This window comes from Anolis carolinensis, chromosome 5 (genome assembly GCF_035594765.1).
Source record: "Anolis carolinensis isolate JA03-04 chromosome 5, rAnoCar3.1.pri, whole genome shotgun sequence".
NCBI lineage: Eukaryota > Metazoa > Chordata > Lepidosauria > Squamata > Dactyloidae > Anolis > Anolis carolinensis.
Window position 1 is genome coordinate 164,723,005 of NC_085845.1, and position 25,465 is coordinate 164,748,469.

A 25,465-nucleotide genomic window follows, 5' to 3' on the forward strand; every position below is an offset into this window, starting at 1 on the left:
TGGACTTAATGTCAGGGAAAAACCTTTACCCTTTACCTTAACTACCACCAGTTCCTCAATACTTTATTTCCCATACCACCATACTTTGCCACAGCAACACGTGGCCAGGCACAGCTAGTGATATCATAAAAATCTTAACTGAAAACAGCTGGAATTATACTATTGCAAATGGATTCATATTATTATTGGTTTTATATATACTCATAGTTTCTAGCAGTTAAAATATTCTGAATGTTCCTGTGGTATTTATGATAGTCTTTTGTATTCCTGTTGCAGGAAATAATGGTGTTTCTGCAGCTGCTGCTTTGAGATTTCTTAAGATGGTCTTCAGCTATGAGGAGTGGGATACATTTGATCATGCAGTTATGTTATTTGTTTCATTCCTTCAGGTAATCTAGTTTCTCAGTATTGAAGAGTTTTTTAAAAAAATTAAAAGACATGCAAAATGTTTTATTCCTTTGTCTTTCTATTAGAATCAAAACAGGACAGAATGGAAAAAAGCAGAATCAGAACTGAAACTACTTATAGTAATGCAGCCTCTACTGTCTACACGGAAACCAAGGCATGGTTTGTCTCTTCGTGGAAGCAATATCCAAGAAGCATTTGTTGTTCGTAGTTCAGGGAAAAAATTAATTGCATTTCAAGGTGTGTCACAATTAACTACAATTATGGTTTGTAATAATTTATTTTATAAACAGTTACATATAAATATTTAGAAAGAGTAAGAAAAATGTAAACACATTTTTTCTAGATAGAGCTGCATTAATCTATTGCTTAGAATTTTACAAAACACAATTAAATGTCAAATATTTGTAATAATGTGCCTTTCTGAAGTGTTGTCCTGTTTTTCTTCAATGTAGTGCTGCCTTGATGGGTTTGTTGACATTGTACTGCTGCAATTATGTTTACTCTGGATTTTAAAGATATATTTTCCAAATGCTACATGTTTTTGGTTGAGCTGTTTCATTAACTTTCATCAAAGAGCAAAGCCAGGGGGACAGGGATGGGGACTTGTATAGAGAAAGACGAAAATCTTTTTATTCAGGCAGGTTTTTTTAAAGAAGAAGGTTTTAAAGATCAAGTCAGGGGTGCTGTGGTTTTTAGTTTTGGTTATGTTTTTATGGATTTTAACTGAATTTTAAAATATCATTGTAAAGAACTCAGGCAGGGTGGAAAACTCTTTTAAATTCCACCGCTGCCACCAATTTGTAAAGAACTATGACCGACTGAGGCTCCTTCAGATGGGGGAATCCTTTTGAAATCCCACCGCTGCCACCAATTTGTAATGAACTCAGACAAGGGGGAATCCTTTTTTAAAAATCCCACCACTGCCACCAATTGTAAAGATGTTTAATTACGGCTGAGGTTCTTTCAGACGGGGGGAAACTTTTAATCCCACCTCTGCCACCAAATTGTAAAGATGTTTGTTTATGCTGCCACCAGAGGTAAAAATGTTTATAATGCGGGCACCAGATGTCAAGGGGATCATCAATTCTTGCCACCACTATAGGAATACGTAGCCACTAGCTACTTAGAGAGGAGACTTTTAAAATTTTATTTTTCTTCTTTCTTCTTGTTTATTCTTGATGTGTGTATATATGACAGAGACTGAGATGTTTGAAGGAATAATAACACATTTATTGAGGCACAAGCTTAATGGTTACAATAGCTTTTCGTCTTGTTTGAGGCACATTACTGAACAGTTGCAAAGCTATATTGAGGTGTTTCAAACTTCTTAAAACATCAGTTCTTCTTCCACTGCCTAAAACTGCAGTCACCCGGTGATTTTCAGTCACAGAATATCTGTTCCTAGTCAGGAGACAGACTACCTTAAAATAAGTCACCAAACTTATTTTAAACTTGACTCAAAATCCAACCTTTGAGCCACCTGAAATTCCTTAACTGAAATTCCTCCAATTACAGACTACCTTAAAATAAGTCACCAAACTTATTTTATCCCTGATCCCCTAACTTAGGATCAGCCTTCCCTGAGCTTCAACAGAGCCCACACTGAGTTTCCCTCCAAATTCTGCTCTCTCTTCAGCTAACTCAGTTGGCTCCGCCCCCTTCTCCATGGCAACCAGCCTCTGAGTGCTGAGGTGGCTATTCCCTTCATGCAATAACAATAATATTTACCCTTTTAAAAACATAACCACACAATTAAACATGGCATCTGTAAACTAAAATTCATACTTCTTTACATTCATTTACATTGAATTCTGCTTTAAGGTTTATATATTTGAAGATTTTAATTTGTATGGAAATGCTTTTAATGTAAGCGCTTTGAGTCTCCTTGTAGAGAGAAAAAGTGGGGTAAAAATAAACATGACAATATAATAATAATAATAATAATAATAATAATAATAATAATAATAATAGAGTGCAGCTTCCACTTCAGTTTCTAAAACTGTAGATTGATCTTCAAGACTGATCTTGAATTAATCTATTCAGTAATTCTTTCATTTATTTTATATAGTTATTCAGCATATTATCTTTTTATTTCCAGTTGATTGTGTAATATAGTACCTATTGATCATTTAGCACCTCTATTCTTGGCTAAAATCTCCTAAGATATTGTAGCAGAGGTCTCTGGTTTCTTATATTGCCATCTTCTATTTCTCTGCATTAAATATTAGAATAGTTGTTTTTTCCTGCACATATATCATTGGACAATTGCATTCAGGGTTCTAATTCTATATCTGTCATTTTTTAAACTTTTATTTATCTTCTGCCGTTAATTGCTCAAAGAGTTTTAATCTCCCTGAGGATTCCCTTTAATTTTGGTTCAAATAGTGTCTTTGTGCATTCTTCCCTGACATTGTCTCTGGCTTCAGTCCAGATTTTTTCTTGCTCCTGGTCTATTAGGCCTAATAGTGCAAATCTGTTTAGCTTTCCTCTAATTTTTAATATTAGCAGTTCACAGCCTCTGCCACAATTTGCTCCTGGACTTTTTTTTCCAGAGACTATGGAGCTTCTCCATCTTCCAGCTATGTAGTTTACTTGATATCTTTTGGTCATCAGGTGATGTCTGTGTATTCTGTTATCTCTTCCACTGGTTGAAGAATGTGTTTGTGATGAAAAAAATTGGATTTACAAAATTCATTCGTTGGATCGGCGAAGGTTGGATAAGCAAAGGCTCTATTGTATATGCATTTAACACATTAAATAACAATGAATAAATCATCATTATATCAACAGATAATATGGATTTAAAATATATTTTCTAGTGATTTTCATTTTCTTTTTCTTCACTTACAAATGACAACTTTAGAAGGAAAACCACATGTAGGAAAAACTACTGATGACCTTTTTTCGTTGGCAAGAACGCTTTATGCCTGCGTTTGTATGTCTGAGAAGGTATAGTAACATTTTGGCTAAATTGATGAAATCCTTCAAGTTTGTTGCCGAAGACTGTCATGGCCGGGATCACAGTGTTGTTTTATGTTTTCCGAGCTGTATGGCCATGGTCCAGAAGTATTCTCTCCTGACATTTCACCCACATCTATGGCAGGCATCCTCAGAGGTTGTGAGGCTGCCATAGATGTGGGCGAAACATCAGGAGAGAATACTTCTGGAACATGGCCATACAACCCGGAAAACATACAACTCCATCAAGTTTGTTAAATAAGTGCAAATGAAAAAAACAGGAAATTCCTCACTAAATGAATACATAAGAAATACAGGCAGTGCCCAAGTTACAAATATCTGACTTGCAAACAACTAATAGTTAAGAACAGAGGTGAGACACAAGAAGTGAGAGAAATCTGCTCCTTGTAAGGGAAATTCACTCCTGAAAGAGTTATCATGGGCAAATGGTGTCTCCACTGAAGCTCTATCACCAATCCTTGTTTCCACAACAAGCCAAATTTTTCAAAACCCAATTATCACAGGGGCAGAAAGTGAGGTGAAATCTTCTGAATAGTGGCACAGACAGCAAAACAAATGCCACAGAGGTATTCACTTTTCCCCATGCTGTCCAAAGATATATATGTGTGTGTGTGTATCTATATATATAAAAGAGTGATGGCATCAGGGCAGCGGACAAAACAACAAAACTACAGGCCCCCCAACTTCGAAATTTGACAACACAACCCATCATCCACAGCTCTAGCTTGATACAACAAAAAGACAAGAAAAATAAAGTCCTAATTAGAGGGAGATGAATAATTGTTTTTATCCAATTGCTGCCATTTAGAAGGCTAAGTTCCGCCCACTTGGTCTCCTAGCAACCGACTCAGCCCAGGGGACAGGCACAAGAGTTTGGAGAGACCCCTAAGGGCCATCCAGCCCAACCCTTTCTACTATGCAGCAGGACACAATCCAAGCATTCACAACACATGGACAACGTATAAATACTATACAATACGACACAGGGACATAGACCCCCTCTACCCTCACCACTTTCACAGTACACAAACAACCAAATGCATACTAAACATAAAGACAACCATACAACAGACATTCAATACCACCACTAGTTCAACAAGTTCTCACCAACACCACCAGACAACGCCACAGCAACGCGTGGCCGGGCACACACACACACACACACACACACACACATATATATATATATATATATATATATATATATATATATATGAATGACTGGAGTTAACTTTAAAATGTACCTGTTCCGACTTACATAACAATTTAACTTAAGAACAAGCCTATAGAATTTAATAATAATAATAATAATAAAACTTTATTTATATCCCGCCACCATCTCCCCAACGGGGACTCGGGGCGGCTAACATGGGGCCATGCCCAGAGCAATACAATATAACAAAATATAAAACAACATAACATAGCACCATTAAAAATACAATAAATGATAATAGGCATTACATCAAGAAATCAAGAAACAGTAAAAAAAGGGCAGGCCACGTGAACACAAAGATAAAACCTGGAGTGAGAGGGACATAGGGGTACTCCACTGCGGGCAGGGACATATGGAAGTGGGGTAATCTAGAGGATAGATGTTCGGGGTGGGAGTAACACAGAAATAACAGAAATTACTCACCAAAGGCACAGCGGAAGAGCCATGTTTTCAAGTCTTTCCTAAAAGCTAACAGCGTGGGAGCTTGCCTAATTTCAGTAGGTAGTGAGTTCCACAATCGGGGGGCCACAGCAGAAAAGGCCCTCTCCCTTGTACTCACAAGGCGGGCCTGGGATAAAGACAGTGGTGATAAAAGGGCCTCCCCGGATGATCGTAAAGATCGGGCAGGTTTATGGAAGGAAATACGGTCACGGAGGTAGTGGGTCCCAAACCGTTTAGGGCTTTATAGATGATAGTCTGCACCTTGAATTGGGACCGGAAAATGAACGGCAGCCAGTGGAGCTCCTTAAACAGGGGAATGGATCTCTCCCTGTAACTTGCCCCCGTTATTAATCTGGCAGCCGAGCGTTGGACCAATTGTAATTTCCGGGCCGTCTTCAAGGGAAGCCCCACGCAGAGCGCATTACAGTAGTCCAGTCTAGAGGTAACTAAGGCATGGACCACCGTGGTCAAATCAGACTTCACGAGGTATGGTCGCAGTTGGCGCACAAGCTTGAGTTGTGCAAAGGCCCTTCCGGCCACCGCCGACACCTGTGCTTCAAGCGTCAACGCTGAATCCAGGAGGACCCCCAAACTGCGGACCTGTGGTTTGAGGGGGGAGTGCAACCCCGTCCAGCACAAGTTGCCACCCAGTACCCCGATCCGACGCACGATTGACCAGGAGGGCCTCTGTCTTGTCAGGATTGATCCTCAGCTTGTTCCTCCTCATCCAGTCCGCCACAGCGGCCAGGCACTGGTTCAGCACCCGAGGGGCTGGAGTCAGATGGAAAGGAGTAGTGGATTTGCGTGTCATCTGCGTAGAGATGGCAACGCCCTCCAAAACTCCGGATGACCTCTCCCAGCGGTTTCATGTAGATGTTAAATAGCATGGGAGATAAAATAGACCCCTGCGGAACCCCACAGGTCAATGGCCAGGGGTCCGAGCAGGTGTCCCCCAGCTTCACCATCTGGGAACGACCCTCCAGGAAGGACTGGAGCCACAGCAGAACCGTGCCCCCGAGCCCCATCCCGGAGAGCCTCCCCAGAAGGATACCATGGTCGATGGTATCGAAAGCCGCTGAGATATCCAGGAGAACCAGCAGGGTCACACTCCCCCTGTCCAGCTCCCTGCGGAGGTCATCCACCAAGGCGACCAAAGCCGTCTCGGTGCTGTGCCCAGGCCTGAAGCCCGACTGCGAGCGGTCCAGAAAATCAGTGTCATTGAGGAACTCCTGGAGCTGCATGGCAACCACCCGCTCCAGAACCTTGCCCAAAAATGGGAGGTTGGAGATTGGTCTGTAATTGTCACAAACCGATGGGTCTAGCGAGGTCTTTTTTAGTAACGGTTTTACCACCGCTTGCTTAAAACAGGATGGAAATGACCCTTGACCCAAGGAGGCATTTATTATAGCCACAAACCACTCCAACAACCCATCTTTGGCCAGTTTAACCAGCCAAGAGGGACAAGGATCCAGAGCACAAGTGGTCGCCCTCACAGACCCAAGAATCCCCTCCACGTCATCAGGAAGAACAAGCCGGAAAGAATCCCATAAGATCGAACCGACAGGTGCCTCGGTTACCTCCGCTGAAACCACAGTCAAGCTGGAGTCCAACTCACGATGTATCTGAGCAACTTTGCCTGCGAAATGGTGTGCGAAATCGCTACACCGAGTCGCCAAGTCATCGGGAAGCTCCCTGGCCTCAGGAGGCCGCAGGAGCTCCCCAACAACTCGGAACAACTCCGATGGCCTATTGGCTGCAGACGCTATGCGGGCAGTCGTGAAAGCTTTCCTGGCTGCTCGCAGAGCCACGGAGTAAGCCTTAATAGCGGCTTTAGCCCGTGCTTGGTCAGACACATCCTGAGATTTCCTCCAGATGCACTCTAGTCCCCTCCTCGTACGCTTCATCACGGCCAGCTCCTCAGTGAACCAAGGAGTTGACGTGACTCTACGCAGCGAGAGGGGACATACGGGAGCGATCGTGTCCAGTGCCCTTGCTAGCTCACTATTATAGTGATCAGCCAGGACATCAACAGGATCGCCAGTCTCCAGAACATTTGTCTTGTTTGTAACTTGGGGACTGCCTGTATTAGGTTTATTAAATTGTATTTGATATACTTAGCTTCTTAATAGAATTAAAATAGCACTGAAATAAGAACTAGTAGAAGAGTAGCAGCTTAGGAGGCATATCTATAATATTAAAAAGAAAGAGAGCTCAAAATCATTTGTAATGTTGTGAGCTGTGAATATGTATAACTTTATGTTGTGTGTAGAGAGACATAGCAGAGAGCCACCCGCGAGATTGCCCCTGGCAGGGAATTGCACAGACTGGGAGCAGTTACTGAGAATGCTCTCTCCCATGTCTTCAGCAAGTATACCTATGATGGGGGCGGTACTGGGAGAAAGCTTTCCCTTGAAAATTTCAGGATTCAAGCTGGCTTGCTTAAAAAATATGGTCATTTAGATAATCTAGGCCCAGGCCACGCAGGGCTTTAAAGATTGTAAGTGGAATACTGTTCAGAGTTTTAAATAAAAAAAGATTATGTTAAGAATGTATCACAAATAATTTCATGATAAAATAATGATACAAAATGTAGCACAAATAGAAATGATCTTGTTTTCATTGTAAACATTTTAAAATCATGGATTATTGTGTATTTTTATAAGAACTTTTTGTAAATTAGTCTACTCAAATAGCAAAATAGTGTAAAACTGGAATTTAATTGGGGGTACTTTTTCTGTGGCTTTTTTAATATAGACTGGCTGTCCTGTAACCTAAAGCTTGGGTTAGTTCTAAAAAATGATTTTTCTGGAAGAGAGGGGTATTCCTGGGAATCGTCCTTAAATCAGATCGTCCTTAAATCCATTTGAGTTTGCTGGAGTGGATTTACTTTTTCTGCACCTCTCTTCTTTTCAATGATAAATATTTTCATCTTTTTGTTAAAAACAAATTAATAATACCTAGGTGCTAGTAAGAAATGAGAGTAAAATAAAATGAAGGCTGAAGAGACATATTTTTACCCACGTTTTACCCACTTGTGCTATAAAACAAATGGGAAGATGGTTTGGAGGGGAGATACAGTATGATCTCCTTATCTACAGATTTGACATCTATGGTTTCACTTACCCACACTCTAAAAATGTTCTTCCTAGAAGTGTTTGTGGGTCTCTTTAGGTTTTCCGGTGCAATTTTGCCATATTCTTCTGGCCAGTGTATAGTCAGAATATAGGATTTGATATCCTTGGTTTCGGGAATCTATGTGTGTGCATGTGTTTGTATCTTGGAATGTATTCCTTGTGGATATGGGGGTTGTACTGTACATTATTACTTTCCATGTCAGTGATTTTGGTCCCCACAGAGAGAAGACATGTCAGCATGCTAGTAACCATTTTCCTTCCCATTTTAAATTATCAGAATAAGATGTAAGTTTGCAGATGTAGTCGCTATTGTAGTAATGCATGGAACAGGACTTTAAAGAAGACATCAAAATATGAATCGTTCTTGAATATTTTTGAAAACCCACTTAAATAGTACCTGTTTATTAAAGTATTAAAACATCTCTTTATTCAGGTTCACCTGCCAGATAAAGAAATGATTATAGATGCTACAATGTTTTTGTGGCAGAAGTGTAAACTGGGAATTCAGAAAATCCAAATAAGTGGAAGCAACTTTTTAAAATGTCATCAGAAATACCAAACTCCCAAGGTAATCCTTTACTTATACCATGTTGGGTAGAATTATTTTTATATGCCTTTCTGTTTACAAGGTCATCCTGGGCCATTGACTGTGATTCACAATAAATGTCCTTGGCACAGAAAGGTTTTAAACTTCAGTTAGGTAACTGCTGAAGCAAAGTGATGTATGGTAAGCTACATATAAGAATGTGATAGTACCCCAAAAAGAATGTATTGTTTTGGAAAGGGTGACACTGGGATAAAAGGAAACCTAACGATGCAAAACACAACTTTATTGGTTATAAATAAGTAGAAAAAAGGGATGCAGTAACAGAAATAAAGGCAAAGAAAATTATCTCGTATCCTTCAGCTGAAAGCAAGCATAACTGATATGTAACTGGTTTCCAGGGACACATGGGACATTTTGTCATATACTCCAGGGCTGGCTAGATCTCTGGAACAAACAGGCTGGCAAAGACATGCTTCAATAGATGGGTGTTATATAACCATTTTTTCAAAGGTATGGTGATGGGAAAATTGAGCTTTACCCTTTCTTATGTTCCTCAGATAGAGACAATAAAAGATTTCCATTTTAAGGGGGGAAAGTGTCCTGGCCTAATGCTAGCTACACAGACATTTGAGTTATGCTGTGTCTTGTTTATACCTTGTACAGCCTGTCTCTAATACCTTGTTAAAGAGTTATAAGGATTTAGGCGGAGAGAAAGAAGCCTATACTAGGCCTCTAGGCAACTGAGGGCACATGTATATATAACTATAACAATGGAATGTGATGTTAGCCCACCATACCTCTAATTAATAACTATGATATTCTCCAGTCTTCCAGAAGTGCAACTACTAACTGATATGCCTGTATAGCCAGAATACAAGCAGTGAAGAAACATCAACGGTTATTTGATTCTAAGATAAAATATGTCTCATGGGGTTTCCATTGGATTGGATTTCTATTTTGATTTCTTTTTCACTTTGACTAAAGTAGTAGTGGACAGGCAGGTTTGATTCTGATGTATTGTGAATGTTGAAAGCATTGTGTCTCGATTGAAGAAACTTATTTTCATTTTTTTTCTCTTCAGTGGATTCATATTCTTTATGTAATTAATGAAGTAATCCACACCATTGATCTTGGAGATGTTAATGTTGTTACAATGGCTGAGGTTTCACTACGACTAACTTCAGTGATGGAAAGTATTGCCGATTTTGCAATCAAATCTGGAGGCACAACAGGTATTTTGTCCATTATGTTGGTTGTGGTTATGAATATATCTGATAACATGTATTTTGTATGTATTTTTTTTTATAAAACAGTCTAGGAGAAGAATGTCTTTAAAAACAATTCAAGATCAAGTGAAAGAACTGTTAATATATATTCAGTGAAGAGAATGTATAAAGCAAATTGCAAACTCATACAATGTCAGATATATAAACATATATAATATGCATAGTTGAGGGACAGTTGGACTGATAGACAGTAAGAAGAGGCAAATCAGATGGAAAAGACAGAACTTTAAACAATTGCTCTTTATTGTATCAGCATCAGACTTGTTGCCAGCATTCATGGCAATGCACTAATACAGTAATCTTCTTTCTCCCTCATAGCTTCCGAATAAAAGACACATGGAAGCTGCTAATCTGTGTATGGCAACAAGAATATTCTTTGAACAAACCTGATATGATCACACATTTTTACCATGCATACAAGTAAAAGTACCTTTTACTTTGTAAAATACAATGGTATAGCCAGCATGAACCACTTACTGTCAAAACTCTGATCCCTCAAATATCTTCAAAGTATGCATTTACAGTCTAAGGTTGAACTGATAGTCCCACAGCAATGCAAATAATAACAGGAATATACAACAGTGAGACCCCAAATGTCCATTCCAGGGTCACAAGCTGACCAGTACAAGGTTGTATCAAAGCCTATGTCCAAGATAACTCCAGGTTTTAGGAAACATAAGAGACCAAGAGTCCAGGTCATAGCTTCTAGAACAGATGTTGCAGCCAACAACTAGTTAACAGTCTTCAGTCCCTTAAATCCTAAGATCATAGGCGTTAACTCTTTCTTCTCAGCTAACATCAATGACTTGTGCAGCTTAGGCCTTTATTTTCGCAATTTAACGGAAGCTGCAACAGTTATCTCTTCCTTAGCCTGCTCAGAAGAATTTTCTTTAGTTTGGTCAGCAGGCTGAGTATTAGTTCCTTTAATGGATGTTGCTTCAGCACTTGCCTGAGGGAGTTGCTGTGCACTGTTGGGCTTTAGCTGTACTGCGGAGCCTTCCACCAGCATTCCCTCATCCACACTTTCCAAACTGTCCATGACAAACAAGTTGGTGCATGTTTTTAGACTGCACATGAAGGCTGTAAGCAGTAATACTTTTGCCCAAAAATTCTCTGGTGAACGCTAGATCATACAGCAGAGCAACCAGCCACTCCATATTTTCCAGGAGTAGATGTATGTGGGAAGTCCTAAAGAAAGACTTGAAATAATTCCTGTATTGCTTTACTAAGAACAGGAAGGTTTTTTGCCATGGTGAGAGAAGAAATATAGAAACTTCAAGATAGGCCAGAACTATATCTTTATAAGAAACATCAATACCTAATCAGGAAATGTGATATGGTAATTCCTTCTGTATGTTGCAAAAGATAAGAAGATAATTCATTAAAAGAGCCCGTGTAACAAGTTTGTTACTACATAGTTACAGAGCCAAACCGAGACCAGTGCCGTGAAGTAAGGCAGCACCCAAAAACTAGGAGTTGTGGGATAACCCCTATCATTGTCCCATATGAAAAGTGATGTAAAATTGAATGATAGTCTAGTCTAATGATAGGCAGTATTGGGAATCAAGGTAACAGAACCAAAGGATAAATTGGGAGGAAAAAGAACAAGCAAGAAATCAGGACTAACGAGCAGTTAGGACCAAATGACAGAAGAACAGGCTAGGTGGATACATAAGTGAAATGTTAACACCAAAGGATAACTAATATTGGAATAAGAAGATCTTGTTACTTGAGGAAAGCTTAATTACAAAAGGATCTTAACTGAGATAGTACTTGGGGATATTAAACTAATTAGGCATGTATAACGCACAGAGACTTCTAATAAAATTAGAGATTTGTAATTTGGGGATGCTTTTAGATCAATGTCTCTCTGGTCACAGATGACTTTAATGAATTGGAGCACTTTTTTCATTTTCTCCTGATAGCACAACTGTCATCCTATTTTGGCAGAGATAATTTTGCAGCATTTCTTATCCTCTGATAACCTCCTTTTTATTAGAGTTTAAAATGTTGGCATTAACCTATAAAGCCTAAACAACTTAGGCTTTATTACTTCTACTATTTTCTCCTTCTGTAAATGCCTGTCTAGTCCTGAAGATACTCTTTACAGACTTGTCAAAATTTCCTACATAATGCAGATGGCTGCTAGGGAGGGGACTACATTTTCTCTAGAGATGGTTATGATATTTTTGAATCCACTTAAGACATATTATTCGCATGGATTTAGAGTGTTTTAGGTCTTGGTACTCATTATCTTTTCTTCTGTATTTTTATTACGGTTTTATTTATTTTTTGCTGCCTATATGCTGCTTTTATGTTTATTGTGAACTGATTTTATTGGTTTTATGTTGGTTACAAGCTATTGTATTGATATTATTTTAAACTTTTTGTACATTACAAGATTGTATTTTGACTTGATTGATGGGAGATATAAAATTGTCATAAGTAATGAGAATTAAATTTGTTCTTTTAATATTAATCTTTGAGTGTTCAAAATGTAATACTGGTATTTTTCTGGTTTTTAGTTACATATCAAAGATATGCAGCAACAGTTATTTAGAGAGTGGTTTCTGGGTTTCTAAATTATTTATTTAAAATATATATTATTTAAATTATAAATTATTAGCCTGTGGAAAAAGTGGTTTGTCAAAGTGCCAACAGAACTAAAAGGCAGTTTTAGACATACACAACTCCTAAATTTTAAATAGTGTATATTAGACTGCTTTTTATAGCTTGGTAAGTGTTAACAGTTGTGAAAATTGGATAAAAAGCTGACAGTCTACATATCTGTTAGTGTTCAGTTAACAGTGTTTTCTCTTTGTTTTTCCTTTTTCCTTTAGTACTTAAAGAAATAAATGATTCTATATTGGCTTCGGAATACAATATTGCTGAGATGCCTTCATTAATACAGGTATAGTTTCTTTTTCCAATGGATGAAAATGTTCAGTTTATCATGATATATAATATGGGAGCACACATAAAAAGCCAGCATGAAAATATGAGTTGTCATCTTATTTCTTATTGCGAGATACATATGCTGGACAAAAAATTAGGAATACTGTACCGGCAAAGTCTGCTTTGCTCAAGCCCAAGATGAATTTCTTTTTATCTTCAGGAAGAGTTTAACATCACAAGTCTCCTTTTGAAAAAGTTCATTTTTCTTCTTCGTTGTCGCTGTGAAAGTTGTGCTTATGGTCTGCCCTGTGCCTGTGCAGTGAGCTCAAAATCTAGAAATACTTAAAACCTTATGGCTGCAGCCCTGCCCACTCCCCAGGAGGCATATAGCCAGTGTGAGGGGCTGTAGCCTCAGTTTCTGTAATCCACCGCTGTCGTTAGCAGCTTAGGAATTTGTCTCTTCATTACCTGACTTTAAAGATAAGATGACTTTAAGTAGGCAAAAGAGTACACCTACTCTTTTGCCTACTCATTATGGTTTGGACACCCAGTACCTGACTTGGACTTTTCACTGTGTTGTCTTTCCAACCCTCCTTGTATTGACCCGGTCTGTTTACCGACACTTCATTCAGGCCAGTAATATCTAATACTTCACTGAGAATGTGTGCATTTGTGGCAGAAAGCTGCCTGATGCAGATGAGCACAATACGTGCTTGCTGTGCCTTTGGGAGGGATATGTGGCGGCCTCCTGTGATGTTTGCTTGTCCTTCACTCTCTGGAAGATGTCTTTGGGGCAGTGATTTGGTCTACCACACTTACCTTTGTCACCCATTACAAGATGGATGCTCACTCCAGAAAGGATGCAGCACTTGGCAGAGCTGTTGTTTTCAGTGGCATAATGCTCATCGTTCTGCGTGAGTAATTTGCTAATCTGCCATAAGTGCGACTTCAACAGAGACCATGAAGAAGGAGTTCCGTTAGATTTGTTTTATCGGCGTGTCTGAATAAAGAAGCTACCAGGAGTGTTTCAAACAGCTGTCTGAGTCTTGTTTCCTGTTGATATTAAACAACGGACAGAATGGATGACCAGGCTTGTGCTGTCCCCTTTCCTATAGATAAACAAGGACACACTCACAGTATCAAATAAAAAAAATCAAAAATGTTTTATAGATGGCAGCCCATTGTTGTCTAAGAGTAGAATGTTATGTACAAATCAAAATTATCATGGTGTATCAAATCAACAGACCTCAACAACCTTTGAGGATACCTGCTATAAATGTGGATGAAACGTCAGGAGAGAATGCTTCTGGAACATGGCCATACAGCCAAGAAAACTCAGAGCAACCCATTGTATCAAACTACTCTGGTACAAGGGCTGGAAAATTCCGTTTTATAGCCAAAAATGCATATCCTCAGAATGTTTTCTTATTCCTTTAAGATTTGTTGAGATGGCTTTGGTAGCTTTTGGAAAAAAAAACTCCACATGTGTATTGCACCCACATTTTCTTGGTATGTGACAAATTCAGTTTGTCATGTCACTTCTTGCTGGCTATTTCAAACTGTTTTTCTTAAAGTTGCTGAAATGTTACAAATAAGAACTGGAAAAATCATATAGGAAGCCAATGCAACTATTTGCATTCCTGTTGTTACATACTTAAGTCTTACAAGGATCAAAATAATTTGTTCTTCTATTTTATCTTTATTGATGTAATATTTGGATTCTTTTCAGAAATCAGCCGCAGAGCAGTTACAATTAGCTTATGAGCATCTAGACAGTGCAATTCGTGGAATGAATCAAGCTCACCTCACAACTGTTTTGCCTGATGGAATGTCAGTGCTTGACAACTGTTGTAAAAAGGTAAGGGCTTCAGAATGATACTCAACAGGTAAGAAAATGGCTAATTTGCCGTGCTAAGAATCCTTCTTATATTTTGTCCTAAACTATTTCTTTTATTCTTTCCAGCTATTATCTCCATTTCTTTCTTCTTTTTACCTCTAAATTACTTAAGCAGGTAGTCTGTGTTGGAGTTATATGTAGTATTAGAAAAAAGATCATTCTTAAGGTATGTAAAAAAACAAGATCATCAAGGGGTTAAAGATGATGTTTCAGTGGCGCTGAGGAGAGCCCTTCCTCCTTCTCCACCTTTAGCTGCCTCTGGGTTGGCCCTGGCCGGGAGAAAGATAGGATGGCAGGAAGGCAGGCCCATCTCCAACGTGGCTGTGTCTCCCCCTCATATTCTCTTCTCCACTCATGAAATATTTTAGTAATGACAAAGTTTACTAGAACAGAATGTGTGAATTGAAGAGATTTTAAAAATACAATTCTTTCAGAATATATTGTGCACTTTTATACATATTACTATTTGTTTCAGTGTTCATTGTTTTGTTTCTTCTTTGTGTTCTTTTTATATATAATTTTTATTGATATCATTTAATACAGAATTAAAATCGGGGTAAATCACTTTGTGTGTGTAGGGGGAGGGTAGGGGGTGGGTAAAGGGGGGAATTGCATGCAGAAGGGAAGGAGGGGGTGTAGAGATAAGAGGATTTGTGGAGTGATTTGATTTGTGGTGGGGTATCGTCTCTTGATGATTCCTGTAATTTGATGTGGAAGGTATTTAACTGTCTCTGGGAAGGAGGGTCTTCTCTTCTTTGGATGTCGTTTTTGTGGTTGCTTACATTTACTGGGTTTCCTGTTACTTAAGTCACATTCTCCGCTTGTGCCCTTCTTAATCTTGTATATTCCTCGAAATTTGACCAGTCGGTTTCTTTCATTGGTTTTCCTTGGTGCTTCTTAATAAAAAACGTCAGTCTGTCCATATTCTTTATTTCCCATATCTTCGATAGCCATTGGTCTATGGTTGGTATGGTTTGATCTCCATACCCTGGCAAAGGCGATTCTGGCTCCTATGACTAGATAGTTTAAGATCTTTTCCTCATTTATGCCTAATTTTGTTTTTGTAATAGATATAGTTCTGGTCTCATTTGGAGTTTCTTTTTCATTATTTTTCTGCATTCTTTGTGTATTTTGTTCCAGTATTTCTTTGATTTAGTACATGACCACCACATGTGGTAAATTTTCCCTCTTGCTCTTGGCATTTCCAACATTTTGTTCATATGTCTTTCTTGTAGTGTCCTTGTGATGTGATAGCTATTTTTATTGTGGCCTTACTGGAAGAAATAAATTAGTAAAATAATTTTTAAAAATCCTGAATACTCAGATTAATAGATCTTTCATAAATTGTTTTTATACTGAATATTCTTCATCCTTTTTTGACAGATTCTTGTAAAGGATCAGAATTTGAGTAGTTCCTCATCTTCTGAGATTGGTGAGAAACTACCAATAGGAAACAATTTTATTATGGATCTACACATTGATCTTATTCAGGCTCAGCACCGAGTAGCTGTTAAGCTACTTAACTTGACACAAGGTAGAGCCAAATAAACCTGTAATATTTTACATTTTTATTATATGAAGTATAACAAGTTAGCCCATCACATTTTCAGGTTTAACTTTTGCAAATTTGGTTATTTGTGGATTTGATTAATATGGTATCTCCAGGAGACAGGTGCTTATAAGACACAGCTACTGCTATATTTTTGGAGTGGCCTCTACAGTAACTACATCTGTCAGATAAAGACTAACGCCTTCTAGCATGCATAAAATAGATTAATTTTTAAACAAAATTACACATTTTGGGAAATGCATATGCTCTAATTATATTAGATCTCAACAGTCAACAAAATTATAATACAGCAGAGTAATCCTAATGTCACAATGGTAACATTAATACATAACCTATGTAAATGTATTATATTGTTTTTAGTAAATAGTGTAAGATTGTGATAAAATTATACTCACTTTTTTTAGTTGTACAAATCGATGTGAAAAATATTAAAGCCAACCGCCCTGCAAAGGATACAAGCCAGCTGAAATATATAACAGGTAATACCCACATATATTCATTGTTTAAGTAGCTTATGGATATATTGTATTTTCTGTGAAGAAAATGTATTATTTTGCTTTAAAAATTGCTTTACAGAACCAGATATAATGAACAAAGTAAAAAAGAACAGATTGTCCAAAGCTCTGTACCTGATGCAAAAAGCCACATTGATGCATCCAGAAAAATTAATGCCTTCTTCTCCAAATCAGCTTCTTGAGGTACATAGACATACTGTAAATAAGCAGGGGTCCTAATATGATGTACTGAATTTTTTGTTCGTCATTGATACAACTGTTTACTGAAAAAGCAGTCATTAAAATGAAAACTCTGACCTGGCCTCTTAAATCTTTGTATGTGTGTGCGCGCGTACTATGGTTAGAATCTAATTCTAATTCCACTGCCTTCCTTTTTCTCCATTTGGACTCCTTGCCTAGTAGTACTTATTTTATTCTTATCATATAGTCATAAAATCATAGAATTCTAGAGTTGGGAGTGATCACAAGGGCCACTCAGTCCAACAACAATAATAAAAACATAATAACTTTATTTTTTTATCCTACCCTATCTCCTGCCATGAAGGAAAATATAATCAAAGCAGCCTTGACAGATGGCCATACAGCCTCTGCCTCAGAGGCAGCATATTCATCTGTCAAACAGCTTTTACCATCAGGAAGTTCTTCCTAATATTTCGGTGGAATCTTTTCCTTCAATTTGAATCCATTGCTCCATTCCTAGTCACTAGAGCAGCAAAAAAACAACCCTGCCTCTTCTCTGCCTGGTCTCTTCCTCTGCCTGGCAGTTTGTCAGATACATGTCTACACAATGAATGAAGAAGAGTTGGTACAGAAAAGCAAGTACAGCTAAATATGAATAGGTCTGCACTATCTGAAGAGCAAAGTGCTACTCCGGAGATATCTCAGATGTGAGCTGAATGTAGTTATTTTCTAGGGGATTCTATGCTTAAAATGTATAAGATCGTACCATCCACTAGATGTACGTAATCTAACCATCCTTTCTCAGGAGATATTAGAAACTTTGTTACAGTTTTTCAGAAATAATCCATGTTTACTTTAAAGAGTTTGAGCTTATTTATGCTCATAACGTATATAGTTAATATACCATGTAGGATCTAATGATGCATTTCTGTTTGATTCGCATGTCTTTCACCAGAATCAGTAATTTGTCCTGCCACATACAGTTCCAAATTCCATTAACCCCAAATCCATTCTTGAGCACAATTTTGGTGCCATGGAGGACTGTAGATGAAAGTTTGTATAATTACTCCATATATTTATATCCAGGTGTAGTTGTAACCATTTGAACTTGTTTTGATTTTGGGGCTTGTTACATCATGCACTTTTCATTCATAAAAATAAGCTTATGTTTTTAAAAAGCCTCTAAATTAAACACAGTCACAAAACACTGATTTCATTAAATTGCACTAAGTCCCTGAATAAATATCAGTAGCAGATAATGTCAGAAACTGTCTTCCACATGCTAACTCTCAGCTGGACTGTTAATTTCTTTTACCTTTGTCACTTTGTGAATATATATTTGTAACTTCTTTGAATTCGATGTGTATAACAGTGAAACAACATTTGCCTTTGCACTTTTGCACTTTTACTTTCAATCACAGGAAGCAAATATTCTGATTCAGAAAACAGAAGCTGAACAAAATACATTATGTGCTGCTCTCTCACAACCTGCAAGTACCGTAAAAAGGAAAGTTCCACCGCCTCCTATATTGCTTTATAGGTCACACTCTTCCATGGCATTTAAGCCAGCACCATTTGAGTCACATGTGAAGGTAATGTATTTTGACACATGCTAATGTATTTTTGAAACTATGCGCTAACAGGATACATGCCCTATTTCCATTTTATTATATTATTAATTATAGAAATACACATTCTGACTTCTATTATGAGATGTGTTTTATATACTGTTGAATTTTCATTGCTGTACAAACTGGAGGTAAAATGAATTTAAAATACCAAACTTTGTTAGCAATTTTAAATTATAAAAAAGGCATGTACTGTCTTCTAGAAGCCATTGACCTCTTTATGGTGACTCCAGGCATTGGCTCAGAATTTCTCCACTCCCTGTCCTCCACTTCTTTGTGTTTGTTAGAATCCAAGTCTTTTCGAGAAATACATTCAACAGTAATTTGGTAATTTAGGTCAAGGATGGATATTGTTGGATTGCAACACCCATCAACTCTTACAATTTGCTTGGCAAGCCGAAGTTGCAGGATAACATCTGGAAGTATGCCTATATCCTTAATTTAGATCAGGCCTACACAACCTGTGGCCTTCCAGGTGTTTGGGACTTCAACTCCCAGAAGCCCTAGCCAGCTTATCCAGTTGTCAGGAATTCTGAGAACTGAAGTTCAAAACACCTGGAGGACCACAGGTTTTGTAGGCCTGATTTAGATTAATTATAAAAATATTTGCTAATAAGTTCCACTAACAGAATTTACTTCTTGTTAAGTGTTATTAGCGCTGCATCTTTTGAAAAGTTAGAACAAGGGTGGAGAAATTGTGTATAGACCCCAAACCATTTTTGTAACCTCTTCTTTCCTTACCAGTTGTTGAGAGGCCAAAAATTGCTTTTAACTCACCAGTCCTTTTAATAATGTTGGCTGACCATTTTGTCAGGTTTTTATTAGGGGCATTTTTCAAAACAGGAAGCCATCAAATTATAAAGTCACAAATTTCGGATTATTTCCTGACCTGAAAAACGCCCTGTACAGTCCTTTCAAAAAAGTGAACGGGAGGAAATGTCTAAAATAAGGCAAGCATCTTTCTGAAATTGATTATTTGGAGGTGAAAAGATTATTTACTCACCAAATTGGGTGGGGGCATAAAGGTGATTGTGGGATGTATCCATCTGTTATTCCCTGAAAGTAATATGTTCTTCAACCCTTGGTAGGTTGATTACATTTGTGTTCTGCGTATATATTAGAATTGTCTTTTTTATTTAAAGGTTTCGTGGTACAGTATTTTTGGATGCGCAGCAGAAGGGAGCAACCCAAAAGTCCGGTTAAATAATTACAATCTTAAGAACACAGGAGAAATGGTAAAGTTATTCTAATAGGCATATTTTTATATATCATTCCCAGGATGACACAGAGGAGGAATCCATCACCTCAGTTATCTCAGAACTGAGACAGACTTTAAAAATTATCCTCCTCCTCCTTTTCTGCAAGTCTGTCTCTGGATTTTCAATCTAAACTTTCTTGTGAGGTTGATTAGAGGTAACTGAGAGAAATGGCAAATAAAACAGATTATGCTTGAGGAATCCTTTTCCGTTCCTGCTCTCCATAATCATAGTGCAAAACACTGTACATTTGAAACATTGAAAAAACCATTATTTATGTTTGTATATGTTTATTTGGTTTTTATTTATTATTTAGTCCTAACAAATGTATTCTTTATTATCAGTTACCAGCTGAGGAAGCATGCATCTTTGAAGTTAAAGATTTAGAGCCCAATCAAAAGTACATATTTGCAGTTGCAGCATATGACTCGGATGGAAAACTTATTGGTGACAGCATTGGAGAAACAAGCAAGCCAATCCTTGCGTACCCTCCTCTTTCAGCCGCTACTGTCCGAGCATATTTGATTCAGGTAACATATATGATTAACAAGCAAAAATTGTTCTGATTGCCAGACTTCTCAAAGGATTTATGTTAAAATTGAGTGTGTTTTCAGAGAAATTGGGCAAACCTAATAGAATTAGTTAAAAGATAAAATTGAGAAAAATTGATGTGAAACAAATAAAAATATATAGAATTTAATAAAATGCATGTTTTGTTATGAGCACATAAAGGTATTGTATAGTTGCTATAAAATTATGTTAAGAAATAAAATTCCCTCAACCTACTTAATTATTTTTTGAAAACATTATCTTTAATACATTAAAAATTATTTGCATTGTTGCAATTTATTAAATATTGAAGTTATTTAATTTTAAATCCATTAGGAGGACCACACTTCTATGTTAGCCTATTATAGAGGAGTACTCTAAATGGTAGAAACGGCCATAGAATTAGCAAATTAAATGTTTCATATTCAAAGTGATTAGGAAAGAACCCAAGAAGTTACTGAAGTGTTGCATAAGCAGTGTGTTCATGAGACTGGTATACTATGCTAGCACATTCAGCATTTAGATGTTGATTCATGGAGTGAATGACTATGGCTGCATCTACACTGTAGGATTAATTCTGTTTGACGCCACTTTAAATGTCATGGCTCAATATGAAGGAATCCTGGAATTTGTAGTTGTTTGATGATGCACCTGCATTGCTTAAAAAGGGGAAGGCTAAAGACCTTATAAAATTACAGCTCTCATAATTCTGTAGCATTGAACCATAACAGTTGAGGGAGTGTTAAAACTGCAGTGATTCTGCAGTGTAGATGCACCTCATGTTAGTTAAGTGCATTTAGGTCTCCAGCTTACTTTGGACAGCAAGCTGTGCCTCTGATCTTCAGTAGCAAATCTTTTTTTAATGTAATTTTTTTCTGTGATGCTAAGGCAGTGTGTTTAGAAAAGCAGCTGAGGCTGCATGTGGCCTGTTTTGTACATGTTGCCCTCATTTATTTTATAGGAACAATTTTTGGCCCAATCATTCTGGAGCACACTTGCTTCTCATGAGTGTAGGATTCCTAGGTAGATGTTTGATAATCTGTCCAATGGGTACTATGTCTTTGTCTAGATTCACTGTTTAATTTGTATGGTTTTCATCAGCCTGGAAATACTGTTAATTTCTTCATTGAGACATTATTCCTGGTAGAGATTCTAGGATGGTTAGCTTCCCTGCTTTCCCCTGATACTGTACTTGTATTCTCTAGGGGGCCGGGCTGTGGCGCAGCTGGCTAGTAACCAGCTGCTATAAATCACTACTGACCGAGAGGTCACGAGTTCGAAGCCTGGGTCGGGTTAAGCCTCCGACCATTAATAGCCCCGGCTTGCTGTTGACCTATGCAGCCCCGAAAGACAGTTGCATCTGTCAATTAGGGAAATTTAGGGACGCTTTATGCGGGAGGCTAATTTACAACACCATATAACTGCCAGCAAAACACGAGGAAAGGAATGCGGAAGTACAGCCACTACTGGACGGTGAAGCAACAGCTCCCCCTGTGGCCGGAATCGTGAAGCTGGAAAAATGTTAAAAATGCCTCTGAGTCTGTCTAATGTATGTTGTTTGTCTGTTGGCATTGAATGTTTGCCATATATGTGTTCATTGTAATCCACCCTGAGTCCCCTTCGGGGTGAGAAGGGCGGAATATAAATACTGTAAATAAATAAATAAATAGGGACTCCTTGAAGACAGTGGATTAGGTTAGCTGGGACATGTGTCCACTTTAGGATCAGGTAGCTATGCAAAGTTGTACTCCTGTTGTTTCATGCTACAAAGGAGGTCTACGTTCTGTTGTGGGAAAATGCTTTATTTATATGTTTTTAGCTGTCTTGAATTCCATTATCGGGAGGTAGGTAGGATATAAGTGAATAAAATGATGATTACGATGATTTATATTTTCTTTGTTTTACATATAGACAGAAAATTAAATCATTATTTTTACTAATAAATGTAATTCTTTAGTATTTTGTTGAGACATTTAAAACTCTGTTTTTCTTTCAGTCCGCTTTTCTAATAGAAAGCTATATGTTATGTAAGAAGGTCTTTCAGTCATTGTGGAACCATTTTGTTTCAGTACCTTGTACTGCTGTTGCTAATGTCACAGAGATGTCTGTAAGCAGCACTTTGACTATCCCTCAGAACAGGTAATAAGAAAATGTAGTGGATTAATATTAATTGATTTTTATATTCACTTGTTGATGAGGAAAATGTAGTGTGTTTATACAAAATAGTAATTTTTGTTAATTAACTTTGCAGATATATGCATGTAAAAATAAATAAGAAAATGTATTAGACTGAACATACAGCATTATACATATATGCATACATATATTTATCAACTCATTAAGACCCCAATACTTTAGAAACTGAAACATGGTTAGTTCATTCAGGTAGCTTTCCCTTTTCTTTCTTCCCTTAAATTCACCATTTTAGCAGTAAAGAACGTAACCCTCTAAATCATAAACAGATTAAATCTGTGCAAGAAAAATCACTTTGTCTTCAACCTCCTGATTTATCATAGGGCCAAGATATGACAATAAATAATATTATCTGCAACTGATATGCAATCACCCTTTCCATAAATAATGGCCCTGATCTTTTACTCTAGCTGTACCATAATAATAATAAAAAAAATATGTTTAGCAACACAGCATCCTGAAATCAAGGTTGTTGTGTGTTTTTCGGGCTGTATGGCCATGTTCCAGAAGTGTTCTCTTCTGACATTTCACCCACATCTATGGCAGGCATCCTCAAAGGTTGTGAGGAATCACAACCCTGTGATTCCGGCCATTAAAGCCTTCGACAACATATCCTGAAATTGTATTTGTTGTATCATAGTGTCCATTTCCATGACTTTTCATTGAGAGAAACATTTTGCTTGCTGAAATTTTTCTGAAATACTTAGAATCAAAAGTGTTTTGCATTTCTGAGTCTTCCTATTTTGGCATATCTCTTTTTGCAAATTATGTATATAATGGAATATCTTGGAGATGGAACTCAATTATAAACAGCATTCGTGTTTTCTATACTGTCTTATAGATGTGGTCTGAAGATAATTTAAATGTTAAATATTTTAATATTTTTTTGTAACTGTATACATTGTCTGTTACCTCAGCCATTCATGTGGACAATTTCGAATGTCAAATTATTTCGCATTTTGCATTTCCAGATAAGTGAAATCTAATTTCTCATATGTAAGAACAATATAAATGAAGATATTTATATCCAGCTTCCTACTAATTACAGCTGATTGCTGTGTTACTACTCTAGTTTTCTATGTTATATTAAGAAAATAAATACAAAATATTTTACACAATTTCCTTTTTGCATATTTTGTAGATTAATTACTGAAGCACTTTCTCAAGCATCTCCAAATCTGTTATACCTGTTCATCAGGAGCATTTTTGTTATCAATGACATAAGTGTGAAAGATGGAACACTCTTCTGTGATTCTCTTTGTCTTAATGAGTTAAAATACAGTAGACAGGTACGTTTAATATAACTTATCTTTTGAATAACTGTTATCCTTTTTGTTCTTCACATTTTAATTACAAACATTCTATTTCTTATTTAATTATACAGGCAGTCCCTGGGTTACGGAAAGATAGGTTCTACAAGTTTGTATTTGAGTTCAATTTGTATGTCAGTCGAAACAGGTTCAGACAGCATCGGGAAGGGTCAACAGTCCTGTAACTTTTTTTTTTGGCTGCCTGTGCCCATTCAGAAAATTTCACCTCACTTTCTCTCCATGTGTTATTTGAATTTTGAAATTTTTGGGTTGTCGTGGAAATTAGGTTTGATGATAAAATTTTAGTTGAGACACATTTTCCCCATGATAACTCTTTCAGGAGTGAATTTCCTTTGCTAGGGAATTCCTCTCAGTTCCTGTTGTCTTACCCACATTTGTAACTAGGAGTCTGATGTAAATTAGATATCTGGAACTTGGGGACTGCATGTATATACATTTAAATGTATGGTTGAACTAAATTTTCAGCTGGAGTTCTTTTTTCAAAGGTAGCTTTTTTGGCTCTTGCTGAAGACTATTTCAAGGCTTTTGCATGAGGAATAACGTTTCAGCCTTGAAGCAGTGAAGTATATACATTTACCTTTGGTATACTTCTTTTAAAGTAATGGGAAGTCCCTATGTTTGGGATTATATTATGGTATAGTTAGCCTGATCAAAAATGGGCCAGAACTCATAGGAGCATTTTTCCTGCTAGTATCTTGTCTGTTCACAGTTGTCCAGAAGAGTGGTTCTGAGAAATAGCATATTGTGATTTATGATCACCTGAAGTTTACTTTGAATAATTTACACAACATGTTTTAGATAAAAACTGTTGGATCTGTTAGTCATTAGTTGATGCAGTTTCAGTTGATGTAATTGTGATCCTCACTGGGTCTTAACATATTTGATAATTATTGACTTTCACTATGCCATTTCTGGTCAAGGACCTATACCCAGAACTTTAAACGTTTTGATGTTGTTATCACTGTCATGTCTTCAAATGTTTTTATTTATTTATTTATTGTATCACAAGTGAACCCAGGGTACAGTTGTAATGAATGTATTTAAAAATACAAACAAAGTTAAAAACTTGGCATTATACTAAATGTCCTTTGACCAGTAGCTGGCCATTTGGCGTGCCTCTGGTGTTGCTATAAGAAGGTCCTCCATTGTGCATGTGGCAGGGCTCTCGTTGCATTGTAATACATGGTCTGTGGTTTGTTCTTCTCTGCACTCGCATGTCATGGACTCTATGGCCCCATTTTTTAAGGTGGCTCTTGTTTTAATAAATATTTTAAACTGATGTATAATTTAATATTTTAATTGATGGAAGTTTAATGAGATGTTTCAATATGTTGTAAGCTGTCTTGTGTCCCAACTTAGGTTGAAATGCAAAATATAGAAAAATTATCTTGATAGTTCAGGATAATTGTGATAAGCAGAATGGTATGGAAAGAAGTGATAGGT

General features: G+C 37.3%; 1 protein-coding gene across 8 annotated transcripts in view; it reads left to right on the forward strand.

Moving 5' to 3' along the window:
• Nucleotides 1-25,465, forward strand: part of cfap54 (cilia and flagella associated protein 54) — a 156,291-nt gene that overhangs the window by 32,810 nt on the left and 98,016 nt on the right. For all 8 annotated transcript variants that reach the window (XM_062982835.1, XM_062982828.1, XM_008110880.3 and 5 more), the window contains exons 11-25: nucleotides 277-389; nucleotides 474-645; nucleotides 3,272-3,357; nucleotides 8,609-8,743; nucleotides 9,804-9,954; nucleotides 12,849-12,919; nucleotides 14,633-14,761; nucleotides 16,184-16,334; nucleotides 16,775-16,849; nucleotides 16,947-17,068; nucleotides 18,487-18,657; nucleotides 19,836-19,928; nucleotides 20,294-20,479; nucleotides 22,495-22,637; nucleotides 23,833-23,980. In XM_062982835.1, the coding sequence (XP_062838905.1) occupies nucleotides 277-389; nucleotides 474-645; nucleotides 3,272-3,357; nucleotides 8,609-8,743; nucleotides 9,804-9,954; nucleotides 12,849-12,919; nucleotides 14,633-14,761; nucleotides 16,184-16,334; nucleotides 16,775-16,849; nucleotides 16,947-17,068; nucleotides 18,487-18,657; nucleotides 19,836-19,928; nucleotides 20,294-20,479; nucleotides 22,495-22,637; nucleotides 23,833-23,980 (1,946 nt within the window). The remainder of the gene's footprint in view (nucleotides 1-276; nucleotides 390-473; nucleotides 646-3,271; nucleotides 3,358-8,608; nucleotides 8,744-9,803; nucleotides 9,955-12,848; nucleotides 12,920-14,632; nucleotides 14,762-16,183; nucleotides 16,335-16,774; nucleotides 16,850-16,946; nucleotides 17,069-18,486; nucleotides 18,658-19,835; nucleotides 19,929-20,293; nucleotides 20,480-22,494; nucleotides 22,638-23,832; nucleotides 23,981-25,465) is intronic.